The sequence below is a fragment of the Pundamilia nyererei genome, unplaced genomic scaffold (genome assembly GCF_000239375.1).
Source record: "Pundamilia nyererei isolate P.nyererei 1_Seehausen unplaced genomic scaffold, PunNye1.0 scaffold00009, whole genome shotgun sequence".
NCBI lineage: Eukaryota > Metazoa > Chordata > Actinopteri > Cichliformes > Cichlidae > Pundamilia > Pundamilia nyererei.
The window spans coordinates 5,647,051-5,661,701 of NW_005187410.1; the positions used below are offsets into that span (position 1 = coordinate 5,647,051).

At 39.4% G+C, this 14,651-nt stretch overlaps 1 protein-coding gene across 3 annotated transcripts in view; it reads left to right on the plus strand.

Annotated features, from left to right (window-relative positions):
* The window catches only part of uggt2 (UDP-glucose glycoprotein glucosyltransferase 2), a 40,821-nt gene that overhangs the window by 18,218 nt on the left and 7,952 nt on the right, over window positions 1-14,651 (plus strand). For 2 of the 3 annotated variants that reach the window (XM_005723544.1, XM_005723545.1), the window contains exons 24-33: window positions 1,394-1,524; window positions 1,862-1,957; window positions 2,161-2,263; window positions 4,987-5,066; window positions 7,447-7,636; window positions 7,761-7,919; window positions 8,053-8,138; window positions 10,654-10,738; window positions 11,681-11,763; window positions 12,084-12,107. In XM_005723544.1, coding sequence (XP_005723601.1) covers window positions 1,394-1,524; window positions 1,862-1,957; window positions 2,161-2,263; window positions 4,987-5,066; window positions 7,447-7,636; window positions 7,761-7,919; window positions 8,053-8,138; window positions 10,654-10,738; window positions 11,681-11,763; window positions 12,084-12,107 — 1,037 coding nt within the window. The remainder of the gene's footprint in view (window positions 1-1,393; window positions 1,525-1,861; window positions 1,958-2,160; window positions 2,264-4,986; window positions 5,067-7,446; window positions 7,637-7,760; window positions 7,920-8,052; window positions 8,139-10,653; window positions 10,739-11,680; window positions 11,764-12,083; window positions 12,108-14,651) is intronic. The other variant, XM_005723546.1, reaches the window with a different exon arrangement.

Genomic DNA, 14,651 nt, shown 5'->3' on the forward strand with positions numbered 1-14,651 from the left:
TGGGAGGGTGAGTGGGCTCCAGCTTATGCATAGTTAAAAACTGACAATGGATGCAGTCAATCAGATCAATGGCAGAAAATCCAGGGTTTTTCCTCAGTCTAAAAGAACCACGCCACTAATGAGTGAACACATATACTTATGGCTGTGTAACTTCTGCTGTTATTTTTTGGCATATGGGTAAAGGCTCATGAGTAAAAGTAACCCCACCTACATAAAAACTCAGTCCTGGTGATTTTTCTCTGGGCAAAAACCAAAGCTCTTTGGTGCTCGAAAATTTCATAAGCAGGAAAAGCCCTGCAGTCATGCTACACACGGAGGAAGCAAATGTGTGCAATAGTGTCATATTTTCTGTGCATAAGCAACTTCCCAATATTCTAATCGGAAACACAATAAATAAATAAACTGTGTGTGATCACAGTCTGAACAAATAGCCAGCCACAGTTCAACTCATTTTAACTCAAAGCTTCTCTCCCTTAATGTAGTAATGCAGCTTGTACAGATTCCGAAAACCACGGGAAATTAATAAGCAGTACAAAAGTATTGTTAGAAAATCACACAAAATTAATCACATGATTAATATCTACCTCTATTCTTTAAAAGTAACACATCCAGCTTTGAAAATGTATTAAACTGTTTTAGATGTTTAATTTCAGTATACGACTAACTTAATGAAACTATTGCCCTGTTCAAAATTAAGTGTGACAGTAACTTGGCAACTAATGATCTAGAAGATGACTTGTTCTTGTAAGAAGTTTCACTGGGATAAGGTTTTTGACTTGAGACTCACCAACTATCAATTTCCTTGTGACTTGAAAAATAGTTACTTTGACAGGCAGCTGATTCTTTAGATGGCTTCTCTTGAATAGAAAACATTTTATTGCCAGTGACAAGAAGCACTGGTGGTGTTGTTTGCTACAGCAGAGAAAGATTCTCCATGCAGCTGCACTTTTGGAGGATTTTTCCCTCTAGTGTTTTCAGAGTGCTTTCTTAGCACTGTCATATCAGCATGTCTATTTCTCAAAGGTCACAAGTGGCAGGCACGGCTGTGTGTGTGTGTGTGTGTGTGTGTGTGCACGTGCTCACTGTACATGTGTACAGAGCTGGTGACTGATGTCTCAGCAACGGCAATGCTGACAACCACGGATAAAGAGGCCAGTCTCTGTGATGGCAGTAACAATTAATATTATCTTACTTTGCTCTGCTGCAGTGGTAGGGCTCTTCTCCCAGAATAGAAAAACCAGGCAGCCTCACTGAATACCGTGACTTTAAGTGGATAAAACACTGTGTCACAATCACATTACATTTAACATCCCCTGGGAAAGTTGTACATAATACATGGTGAGATAAGAATGGGAAAAGTCGTGTTCTGACTGTGTTATTTTCCTCATGTTAGATCCTTGGTCCGTTTGAAGAGCAGGAAGAATTCACTGTGGAGGATTTCCACTTGCTGGAAAAGATTACTCTGAGCGGTTCTGCAGAGAAAGTCAAAGCCAGAGTTAAACAGATGGGAATGAAGCCAAAGCAGTATGTTTGTATTTCTTTTTGGCCTACTTGTCTCTTTTAAGTGTCTGTGATAGAAATGTGTGCATCTGTTTAAGCGTTCCCTCTGTGTCACCTTTGCATTAAGTTTGTCTAGAATTATCTGTTAGTGTAGGATTTTCTTTTTTCCTCATGTATCAAATGTTTGAAAGTATTCTGTCATGAAGAAATGTCACTTTCTCAGTTTTAAGGTACAGTAGCCTGATTAAGGCGTGACTCTGCCTATTTAAAGCTTGATATTATATTGCGCAAGGGCTGGTTAACATCTTCACTAACACAAATGCTTTAAAGAAAATGACAAACTGATTTTTTCCCCCCTCAGTGCCAGTGACTTAGTTATGAAAGTTGATGCCCTGCTAACTGCAGCCCCCAAAGGAGAAGTCAGAAGAGATGTCCACTTTATCAAAGACACCCACAGGTGGGATTTCTTTTTCCCCGTTGGGATCTGTAGTCTCATTGGAAGGTATTCATGCTCCTTTTTTTGTAATGGGCCTGAAAATTGCAATGCCATCATTTCAAGGAGTGCTGAGCTGCAAGTCTTTTGATTTGCAGTTCTGCTGATTAAGGATTGTATGACGTTGTTTGTTGAATTCGCTCTGGTGTGCTTTTTTTGTTCCTCAGCGTGCTTCATCTCTCTCCACGTGAGAACGAGGTGTTCTATGATGTTGTGGCAATCGTTGACCCCCTCACAAGAGAAGCACAGAAGATTTCCGCCCTTCTGACTGTAAGCTGTAGTGCATTTTTATATTTTTCCCCATTATTCTTTATCATTTTCTGATATAGGAAGAACTTATAAAATCACACCTAAAATCACTTTCAATGTAGGAAGGGTAGAAAGACATGCAGATTGCTGAGGTAAAAAAAATATGATAGACTGTGTCATTTTCAGGATCATACTGGGATCCATTTTAGTCTTTATATTCTTTTATAGACTTTACTTTAAATAAAATAATTATTTGTTTATTGGAATTATTGGAAAAAAATGTGAAGAAAGAAAATGTGTATGTGGCATTAACATAAATTAATTTGGCCAGAAAGTTTTCACAACATCCATCCAGCCATCCATTCTGTTCCGCTTATCCTTGTCAGGGTTGCTGGAGCTGGAACCCTATGGCAGCTACTCAGCTACCATAGGGTGAGAGGGACGGTATAGTCTGCCAGTCTGTCACGGGCTAAAACATAAACACATACAGCTATTTGTACTCACATTCACATGGGCAATTTAGAATTACCAGTTAAGCTAACCCCACTAACTGCATGTCTATGGACTGTGGGAGGAAGCACGAGTGCCCGGAGAGAACCCACGCAAACATGGGGAGAACATGCAAGCTATAGACAGAAAGACCCCGGACAGGTGGTGGAATGGAACTCAGGACCATCAGGGGATTGTACCATCAGGGCCTCCGCCCCTTACTGCTACTTGGGTGGCTGTGGCTCTGGTGGTAGAGCAGATCAGCTACTGATTGGAAGGTTGGTGGTTTGATCCTTGGCTTCCCCAGTCTGCATACCAAATATCCAAGATACTAACCCCAAGTTGCCCTCCGATGCGTTCTTCGGAGTGTGAATGTGTGTGAATGTTGGTTAGTTTGCACTTGAGTTTAGAAGTGCTTGTATGAGTAGGTGTGAATGGGTGAATGAGGCATGTTGTATACTGCGCTTTGAGTACTCCGGGAGAGTAGAAAAGCGCTATATAAGAATCAGTCCATTTACTTAACACACAATGCACAATACACCTGATCCCTATTATGGGTCCTGCAGGTGGTGAGCCCACAGAAGGGCGGACCCAGGTCATCGCTTCGGGCTGCACCAAGCCTAAGCCCCCTCCCTCCACACACACACACACACACACACACACACACACACACACACACACACACACACACACACAAAACATAACATACAGGAACCTCGTGGGTGCCGATTAATGGAGGGGGAAATTACGTGGTGCTGTTGGCTGGTGGTGGCCTACAGCTCGCACTGTAGCAGTGCACAGCACAGTGTGACGCATTGGGAATGAGAATTAGCTCTTCCAAGTCTGAGACAATGGTTCTCAGAAGGAAAAGGGTGAAGTGCCTACTCCACATCAGAGACGAGTTGCTGCTCCAAGTGGAGGAGATGAAGTATTTCGGGGTCTTGTTCATGAGTGAGGAAAGAGGGGAGTGGGAGTGGGAGACTGACAGATGGATTGGTGCAGTATCTACAGTGATGCGAATGCTGTATCAATCCTTTGTGATCACTTGTAGTGAAGGGAGAGCTGAGCGTAAAAGCGAAGTAGTCAATTTATGGGTTGATCTACATTCTTACATTCTTACCCTTACCTATGCTCATAGGCTCTGGGTAATGACTGAAAGAATTAAATCATGGACACAAGCAGTAGGAATGAATTTTCTCTGAAGGGTGGTTGTGCTCTTGTAGACAGGGGAAAGATTAATTCTTTCGTGAGGGACTGAGAGTAGAGCTGCTCTTTCTCCACGTCAAAAGGAGCCAGTTGAGGATGTTTGGTACCCGATGAAGTGTTTAAGAAATGTCCTACCAGGAGAAGGCCCTAAGTAGACCCAGGACTCGCTGGAGAGATTATGTCTCTTCTTGGGAATGCACCTGGATGAGTAGGGGACAGGTGGGAATAGGGATGTCTGGACTTCTGTAATTCTCTAACTGCTGTGTCTGGGACCTGGCCCTGGATAAGCAATAGAAAATGGATGGACGGACGGAAGGATGGTTGGATGGATGAAAATGTATTCGCCCCCTTTCTTATTTTATTGTCTATTTGTCACATTTATGTATTTGATATTCACAAATTGTAATGTTAATGAATGAAATGATCGTCATTTAAAAAACTGCATTTTATATTTGCTTAAAATATCTAAGTAATATAATTTATTAAAGGGAAAAAGCTATCCAAACCTACCTGGCTCTGTGTGGAAAAAAGAAATGACCTCCACCCTTTTCCCTAAATAAATGTAAAATTGCATTTTAAACTAACCCTGGGTGTCTTTGTCTAATATTTAAAAAAAGAAAGAAAGAAATGAGTAAGGGGACAGATACTTTTTCACAGCACTGTAGTACAAATACAACATGTCAGATACTGAACTTGAGTAAAGTTTGTATTCATCTTTGTATTATTTTCAGTTGACTTGAAAATCATTGCATTGTAATTGAACTGAGATTTACTCAAACTTTCATATCTTGCAAATGCAATTGTACTATATATAATATAATATTTTTTATAGATATAATTATATAAGATATTTTTCTTTAACTGAAAAAATAATTTTTGAAACGTATGTAAGGATATCTATGCTTTCCCATTGAAGAACTTTTAAAAGTTCAATATAATAAGTAACTAGTAAGAAAACGGCTCACGTGTGTTTTAACACATTTCAGCCACTTTAAGTTGTACTTGTTTCTTGATTTTTAACTGGGTCATATTTTCTGTGAATCCTGCAGGTGCTCAGTCAAGTGGTCAATGTGAGACTGCAGGTGTTTATGAACTGCAGGGCCAAGTTATCTGAGATGCCTCTCAAGAGGTAAGATCTAGCTCCAACAGTAATTAAATTTTCCTGTTTGGCTTGTTTGTGTATCCTCTTACTGCTGCAGACTTAGCATCTCTAACTTGGCCCGTCCTTTATACTGCACAGATGCAATCTGCTTAATAATAGTACCTTATTGCTTTGGGCCTCCACTTGCATCTCTGGGCAAATTGCTTACAACCTTCATTGTTGCAGTTCAAACCATGCAGTGAAAACAATAGTAGTAATAATAAAAAAAAAAAGCAAATTAAAGGTTGAAACTGTTCATCAGCATTCAGCTCAGATGTGGTGTGGGCTTTTATTTATTTATTTTTGTGAAAAAGAAAGATGACCAAAACCAAAAATCCTTCAAGAATTAAATCTTCACTTTCCAGGGATGATTTTCATAATGACTTGAATTGACCAGACATAGTACCAGTATAATTAAGGATATGTCCCTCCACAAGTCACTGGCACATCTACTCTCTTCAACCCATCCACTCCATGTCCTCCCAACTGACAACTTGCCTGTATTTGATGTAACTGACGACTTGCTACATTTATATCAAGTAGCCAATAAAAGTACACTATATGATCTAAGTAAACTAAATGTCTACAATCAAACCGCAGTATTAATCCTCTAATAGTTCAGCATATAACAACAAAGACATGTATCATAGTATTTACCTTTGTGGGAAAGGTGTTTTGTGTTTTGCTTTCTTTATATGCAATTTTCACTTTCTGCCTGACTAAATGTGAGCTCATGGGTGAAGGACAGACTCTAAAAAAACAACAAACAGGATCACCCAGCCACACATTGTTGTTGGCGTTGCTGGAGATCTGTGGTTTGTGGAAAAAGTACCCTTTTAAGAAAGAAATGTCCTAAAATATTATATATCATTAAATACTCTCGCTAGAAAAATCTGAAAGTGGACTAATTTTATACTATTATTTATTTATTTTTTAATCTTTTTTTTAACGCAAAGTATCTACTTCGTTTTACTTTTTAGAGCCACAGGCTTGGTAATCTTACAGCTCGCCCCTGGAGATACTGCTGATGGTGGGAACACATGAATCCTGCTCTATGTCACTGGATTCATTTTAGTCAGTAGTGTACTTCTCATAGCAGTGAGACTGCCGCAGTGACCACAGGGCTGCTCATCTTCTTTCTCTCACTTTTCGTCTTGTGGGGAATTGGCCATCTCACAAATTGGAACCAATCAAATGAGCACTCTGTGTTTCTTGTAGTGTGCTTGGTTTTACCTCCTAAACTTTAACTTTCTCTACTGCTCCCATCTCACTCTGGAGTCACCACATTGCTGCTGTAGTTGGTAATAACTTCTGAGAATTCTCATTCTAAATAAGAAATGTGTTATAGGCATTGCGAATTAAAAGAATTAGCATTGGTAATGTTTATCTGCCACGTTATTTACACTCATTACAAGTCTTCTGTGTCAGAGGGCACACTGAAGAAAAGCAATTAGCATAAAGATTAGCCTGGAGCTAGCCTCTGCACCAATTGTAATGATGGAGAAAGAGAAGTTTCCAGGTACACAGAGTGCAGCACGTAGTTCTGTTATTGGTTGAGCAGGAACACTGGCAGTAATAGAATTAGATTCCTCACTTTGAAGAAATTGTATATACCCAGCTGTCACAACAGGGCCCATCTCTCGTGTCTCAGAAAGAAGACTATTGCACAACATGTCATCATTTCAGTGCTTGCTGAAGAGGACAATGAGTTTTTGGATGGAATTTTTATCTCGGTCCAGTGGAAAAAGGTTCGGTCTTTTATTTGTTGCATATTATAGGTCATCCAATGATAATCAGTGAATCCTTCCCACCTGACCCACTCTGAATCATTTCTCTTAAATACCTCTAGTATATTTAATTACCTTGATACCTAAAAGTAGATTAAAAAAAGTAATCTGTTTTAACCAGCCACTTATTCAACATATCTAGTGAATTATTCAATAACAGATAAAGCATCCAGGGTACCAGTGCTGGATTCTGTTACTCGATGTCGTAGACGTTAAATTGGTTTCATTTTTGATCTTGAAACTATGACACATCTCAGGATATTTATGCTCAAACTTACTTATAGATAATTGTTCTGGCTTTAGGTTGTGACACTTGGAGTGTGTGTAAAAAAAGATCTTGTTGTGTGTTTTAACAGAGCTGTACTTTTAGGCTTGGAAATGCCATGTAGCTGTCTCATATACTAAGTTATGAGGACTAAAAGGTTTTGGAAAAAGGACTTGTGAAATTACAAGATGCTCATAATAGGCTGAAATATTTATACAGAAAAAAATAAGCTGATCTTGAGGTCAGTTTATTATTTTTTTTTGTTGAACTGAAATTTATGGAATGGCCCTTAACTTGATTTTGCTTGTCTTCACAGTTTTTACCGCTTTGTTTTGGAGCCGGATGTTATTTTCTTGGCCAATGACACCGTGTCTCCAGGGCCAGTTGCCCGCTTCATGGAGCTCCCAGAAACTCCGCTCCTCACTCTTAATATGATCACACCTGAGAGCTGGATGGTGCAGGCAGTCCGGAGCCCGTATGACTTGGATAACATCCATTTGCAGGAGGTATTGTAATGCTGAGTCATTATACCCAGTGATCTCATCATTCTCACATTTAGGTAGCGCCAAAGTGCTTCCCCCCCCATCTATTTTAGTGCTCTGTAATTTGTTTTTGTTTTTTTCTTTCCAGGTGAACAGGGTTGTGGCAGCAGAATTTGAACTGGAGCACCTCTTGCTAGAGGGCCACTGCTTTGACCTGTCAACTGGCCAGCCTCCTCGTGGACTTCAATTTACGCTGGGCATGAGCCGAGACCCACTCATGTATGACACCATTGTCATGGCTAACCTGGTCAGCAACCTTTTATACTACAACCCAAATTTTCTTGCACTGTGTTAAGTCCAGAAGCATAGCTTCTTTGCACTAGGATTGAGAATGAATCATATTTTAATTGCCATTACTAAGGCCATTTCCACCAAAACAGGGATACTTCCAGCTGAAAGCAAATCCTGGAGCCTGGATCCTAAGATTACGTAAAGGGAGATCAGAAGAAATCTATCAAATCCTAACGTGAGTTCTTCTCTGTTTTTATTTCTTCATCATCAGTTAAGCAGGTAACAGTCAACATGCCGTCAAAGGAGCTCTCAAAAAAGCCCAGATGATTCCAGGGTCCTATTTGTGACAAATGATAAATCTTCACAATATCCTACTGCGTGCTGCACTCCACAATGCAGGTCATTGTAGTCTACCACAATAAGGAGAGTACTGGAGAGTAAAGGTTAAAACCAGGTTTAAAACTTACTGCAAGTTCAGTGTAGCAGTATTTGTTTGACAATAGCAGAGTCAGTCACCTGTTCTCAGCCCAAACTACATCTCACTCACAAAACTAAGAAAAAAGGACCAGATTTATTCGTGTTTATGTTCATTTGTACAATTCTAAACATCCTATGCCTATCTTGTCTGGTGGGTACAGAGCCACAAGCATGAAAACTGTTTTGAAGTCCTGATATTTCTAGATAGACCTAAGTTATCTAAGTAAATAAGTCGTGTTTATTGGGCACCTTTATCCATAGCTCAACATCAAAGTTGCTTTCAGCTAACTCTCCATTTCATTCTGGTAGCTATGAAACCCATCACTATGGCAACGTGGACCACTGCTGACATTGTAGCAATGCAAGGTTTTGATGAGTGCTCAGAGTTCTGCTCAGCATTGAGCTGAGAGAGACAGGTAGGAGGAAAGGGTCGCTATTAAAGAGAAGACAGAGTAGAGAGATGATTCAGCTGGTCACCTGCCATGGCATCCACCTCAGACAACAGAATATCAGCAGCAGAATGTGTTTTAGTTAGGATGGCGTAGGAGTCAAAGGCTCCACATACTAAAGTGAGCGAGCTGTGGTTGTCTTAATTTTCCTGGATAAATAAAAACATTACTTTGCTTTGGTTTGTTGGATAAATATCTAGCAAATGCAGCTTTTTCAGTCCTTGCACTCTTTGAATTCTGCACTTGAAATGTGCTTTTTGCACTTTTCAGTTTGATCTAAAATAAATCAAATTCTTCTTTTTTCAAGGGAACCTCTTTTTACTTCGTAACATAACAAAGCGGCAGTGGCTTACAGCAAAGTGGTGGTAATCCCAACTGTGTATGCGAGTCTGTATGGGCATTTCTAGTGCGCTGGTCCAGATGTCCCTACAATCACAGATACTTTTCTCTCTGGCTATCCTCACATAAGATTTAGGACACATACAGCCCTCGGTTCTTCTCGAATCATTTCAGACAACCAAGATTTATCCCCCAATCCTCCAGGTGAAGCTAAGAGGTGATGTCATTTTTCACCTTGGCAGTGTCATTATTCTTGTGGTTAGCGGCACTCTGCTCTGGTTAGGTGGCCGATCAGAGCCTAGTGGGAGTGTCTGCGCTCTCCAGTCCCAGAGTGTGAATTTTCCTCTTCCACCCGTGCTGCCAAGACACCTCGCTCTGACAGCGATGAATGAGATGGCCAGCTCTCCTCTTCTCAGAGCAGGGATACAGATTGATCTCTCGTGCTTTCTAAAACAAGCCCTAAAGACTGACTTGCACCGTTGACAGCAGAAGGGGCAAAATACAAGCAGCACTTGAGCACGAGCGGTGGAGGGGTGCATTGGCTCCAATGAGAGAGGGGCATTTATCATAGTGATAAGGTTAGATTTTTGCCTTTAGTAAGCATTGAGGTTGTAATGGCTTGTAGTGCATCATGGCCTATTGCTCATCTCCGCCTGAAGTTTGCTCTCTGGTGTTTCACCATTAGGCCCAGCAGATTCAGCCTGCCAAAACACATTCTGTGCTGGGAAAATCATTCCTAAAACAATTACATTGAAAGGCTGTTTTACGGAATCAATACTGCACAGACTTTCTCATTAAATCTACGAGTATATAGAGCAAGGCTGGGAAGTAGTGATGGGTAAAATAATGGTAAGGTGATTCTTAATGATGATGGAGGGTAATGAATATGGTCAGAGTGTGACCCTGGCAGCTGTCCCACTATTTGCTTTTAAGTGTGTGCTCACACTGTCGGTCCATTAGCAGCTGTTGTCTCCTTCATGTGTTATTTCCATGGGTGAAGCATGTAAAGCAGTCTCTGCCACTGATCACATGTATTTCCCTTTAATGTTTGCAACAGAGACACTACAGGTCTTAGACTGATTGCGTTACTTGAAATATTAGCTCTGGTGTTCTAATGTTCTTTGAACACAAAATCAGCGAAAAACAAATGCTTTAAATGTATTTCTGTCTATTTGAGTTTCACATTTTTCAGCTTAGCAAAACTTCTAGATTATAAGCTTGAATGATCAATTTGCAGTAGCAGTGTTAAAAACAGGGATTTAAATCCTAGGAACGTTAATTTTATTGTTCTTATTTAAACACGTTTATTATTTTGCCTAACAGAGACTTGACTTATGACTGTTGATGAATGTATGTCTGTTTCTACGTTAAAGTCTAAATTCTTTACATGTATATCTGTGAGCTGCAGATTGTTTGACAAATAAAAAAAGTATTAAAACTCTCAGTAACAATTAGCATTTTCTCACTCTTTATCCACTTTTTCAGGCACGATGGAACTGATTCACCTGCAGATGCCGGTGATGTTATAGTTGTGCTGAACAGTTTCCATAGTAAGATCATCAAAGTCAGGGTGAGTGTGTTTCCTGTTGGATGTGCTACTGTAAATGTCACACTGAAAATGCTTTTCTTCAGTTTTCTATGATATACGGATCACAAATGAATGGTGTGAAGACAACTTAACACAATCCAAGCTAAAATACACTGGACAAAAGTCTTGAGCCACCTCTTATTTCTTTATGTTTTGCTTCCAATGAGTCAGACTTTTAAATGGTCTAAGCAGGGTGCTCTTAAAAAAAGTTGAGGAAACTTGACAATTGAATTAAAAAGAAAAAGTGACAGGATCACAGAGATGCATCTGGTCCCATAATCATAATAACAGTTTGTCTCAAGGCACTGTTGTTGTACCATCTGGTTTTGGTCCACCACGCAGTACCATCTGGAAAGAATATGATTGGCAACAGCTTCATTTCTCAGCATGACAATGAGCAACAAACACACTGCCAATGAAGTAAAAACATACCTGGGCAAAACACAGTGGAACACTATCAGTCATGGATTGGCCTCCTGAGAGCCCTGAGTCTTATTGAAGCAGGGTGGGATCATCTTCAGAGAGAATGGAAAATAAAAAGACAGCCAACATACAAAGAAGAGCTTTTAATTTCCTTCAAAGAGCTTGGAGAACTATTCCTGAAGACTACTTAAAGAAATTACAAGAAAGCTTGCCTGAGAGAGTTCCCGCTGTGTTGAAGAATAAAGGTGGTCATGCCAAATATTGACTTTCAAGCCTGTTAAAATTGTACAAATATTTCCAATGTATGTATGCGCATTTTTTAAGTCCCTGCAGCTATTTCTCATTTTTCTCACCAAATATAAAGAAATTAGAGCTGGAAGTTTTCTAAGATGTGCCTAGGATTGACTGATTACAAATTAATGGTGTCAAAACAATTTTACATAACCCATGCTAAAATATTTTCCAGTATTGTTTTATTTTCTGTGTATTTTATATTTATAGGTGCAAAAAAAGGCAGACAAGCTTGGCGAAGATCTTTTAAGTGAAGCTAGTGAAAGCAAAGGCATATGGGAATCCATAGCAAGGTGCGTAATCTCTTCAAATACAGCTTATATTTGGTTGGCTTTAGGTTTAAAGCCCTTCTCCAGCTGACAGGCAGTAACAGCTGTGAGCTCATTGATGGATTGATAGATGTGCTGATGCGCCTTCCATTTGTCAATTATACATTGCGGTTTCAGGAGATCTTACTCCTCCCCTGGATCCAGACTGCAATATTATGCTGTAAGATCTAGTCTTGCAAAAAATATGTGCTTCTGTAGGTATGTGTGTGCATTTGTGTGTTTTCCTCCCAAATCCTTCCTAACTGTGTGATCCTGTCTCCTCACTTAATGCTTGCTGTGTGAAGTGTTTGGAGCACATTTGAGAAAAGGTAGGCAGTTTTGCTGCAAACCATTTAACACCTAATACCTCTCGTCATACTCATTAGCATGCAGTGTTTATTGGTCGCTTTTAGTGCTCTCATAAGTATTGTAATGAATGGGAATCAGTCGTGATATTCTATTCTAATGGTAATACTGTAGAGAGGATTTTTTTATTCTTTTTTTTGCATTTGTTTATTCATGTGATGATTTTTTTTTCTACGATTTCAGCAAGTCGTGAGGTAATTTGCAGCCTGTATTCATGCGTAAGGTCAACTTTTTTTTTTTTTATTGTGTTCACTTGCATATATCTGCACACACACAGCATTAAGCTGTATTGTTCAGAATCAGAAATAATAGCCATAAACAGTGCTACGGGATTCATCACAAATCCTGTTTTGCTGACATAAGTAACATAAAGTAGGAGTGTTTAGCTTGATTTTTTTTCCTTGTTCTGGGAATATGTATGTCACCTGTCTGCTGGAACAGAGCAGAAGAGCAGTACCCAGTGCTTTCATATTTCATGTTGGATGGTATTTCACTATGTTTAGCCTACTTCAGCCTCTGATTGAAGCACTGGAGAAGATGTTATATGGGGACTGAAGTTCAGCTGGTGCACTTTGAGCAGGTGGTTAAACCCTGACAGAGTTTGGTAGAAAGAAACAGCTTGTCTGATGTCATCGTTTGTGATCTTTTGTTATTGAGTTTTTGTGCTCTAGCATCAGACTAAATGAGACTCATTAATGATTTATCTTGTGATGACCTTATACCTGCTGCTATACTTAAAAAGTAGAGTGAATTAATGAGTGGAGAAGCTCTCCTACTGAAAGACGATAGGAGTGAGGGGAAGTTTTTTCAGCTTTGTTGCTTAAGTGGACTTCTTCGCCACAGTGCTGGATCTGTTATGCCTGGAGCCTCACATTCAGTAGTGTGCTGTATTTGCTATTGGATTGTATAGTGCTTATCAGGTCTAGATATTATTTGTGGGCCCTATATCCTGGGGTGTTTTTGTATTATGAAGTGTAGCTAAATGTTACCATAAAAAAGTACTTGCAGTCAGAGATATAACTGAAGTACCAATGAATGATCTAGCATGTCCTTGATGTGCTGGCAGAGGTGCTTGGAGAAGGATCACTGCTGCTAAATAATGAAGCAAATTGAACTGGATGGATTCTTAAGACCATTTCTAACTTAGTTGCATTTATTATCCCATGATAGGCTTATATTTAAATAATGACAATACCCATGGCATTAAAATGTTACATAAAATGCTTAATAAGATGGTTTCTAGGGGGGAAAATCTCCCTTAAGTGGCTGTAATGTATATATCTAAAATTAAAATTCAGTTGCATTTGTAGACGAGAGTGCTTTCTTTCCTCCTTTCAAAACTAGGACAGGCAAGTCTCGAGTCTGTTAGAAGCCTGTTGTCCATAAGAGAGGATATCTCTTCTCATTAACATCCTGCAGAGCAAAGAGTAGAAAAAAACAACTGTCTGAAACTGAGGATTAAGAGCCAGCGTGAAGCCTCAAGTTTTGGCTCACATGAATTAATTGTACACATACTGAAGTGGTCATTTGACACTTTTAAACATATTTAATGTGAATTTCCACCATTATAACAATAAACAGTCGAGTCCTTTACTATTTGGATAGTAACACTATTTTTTTCTTTTGTAATCTTGCCTCATACGTCACTATTATAAAATAAAGATGTGACTGAAGTGCAGTTCTTCTATATTCATTCAAGAGGTATGGGAAAAATCTTGCATTAACTGTTTAAAAAGTAAAGCTTTTTTATGCATAGTACTTCATTTTGAAGGGCAATCGACTTAGGAGCAGTTAAACTGTCAAGTGAGGCCATTTATCACAATATTCAAAACTTAATTTAAAATCTGGAGTTGATTCAAAGTGTTGAGCTTGTATTTATTAGCTATTCAGTAGAACTCTTGATAGAACGTCCAGAGAGAAAAGTATCTTCACAACATCTAACCAAATCAAGTAGCAGAATCAAGAGACACCTTCATGAATGCAAATACAGAGGCCTGACAAGAAGGTTGTAAACCACTGGCTGCGCTAAGGAGCAGGAAGGCCAGATGAAGGAAACAGAACAGTACGGAGAAGGAGGAAAGCAGCATGCCAAACACCAGATACCACATTATCTGTCAAACATGGTGGAGGCAATGCTTTGGCATAAGTATGTGTGGCTGCCAGTGGAATAGAGTCACTAGTGTTTATGCATGATGATAGAATTCTAAAGTGTACAGACTCTACTCTCTGCTTGGATTCAGCAAATTGCTGCAAAACTTATCACTCATTGCTTTGTAGTAGGGCTGCACGATTTTGCATAAAATGAGAATCACGATTTTTTTGGCTTAGAATTGAGATCACGATTCTCTCACGATTTTCTTTTCCAATATAAATATTTATTGCACTTATTAACTGCACATCAACTTCGTAACAGTTGAAACTGAACATAAAAACAACAAATGTCTCACATTTTGTTGTTGCTGCAAAATGTTGTACTGCTTGAAATTCCGTCTCCACCGTTGCTCGAC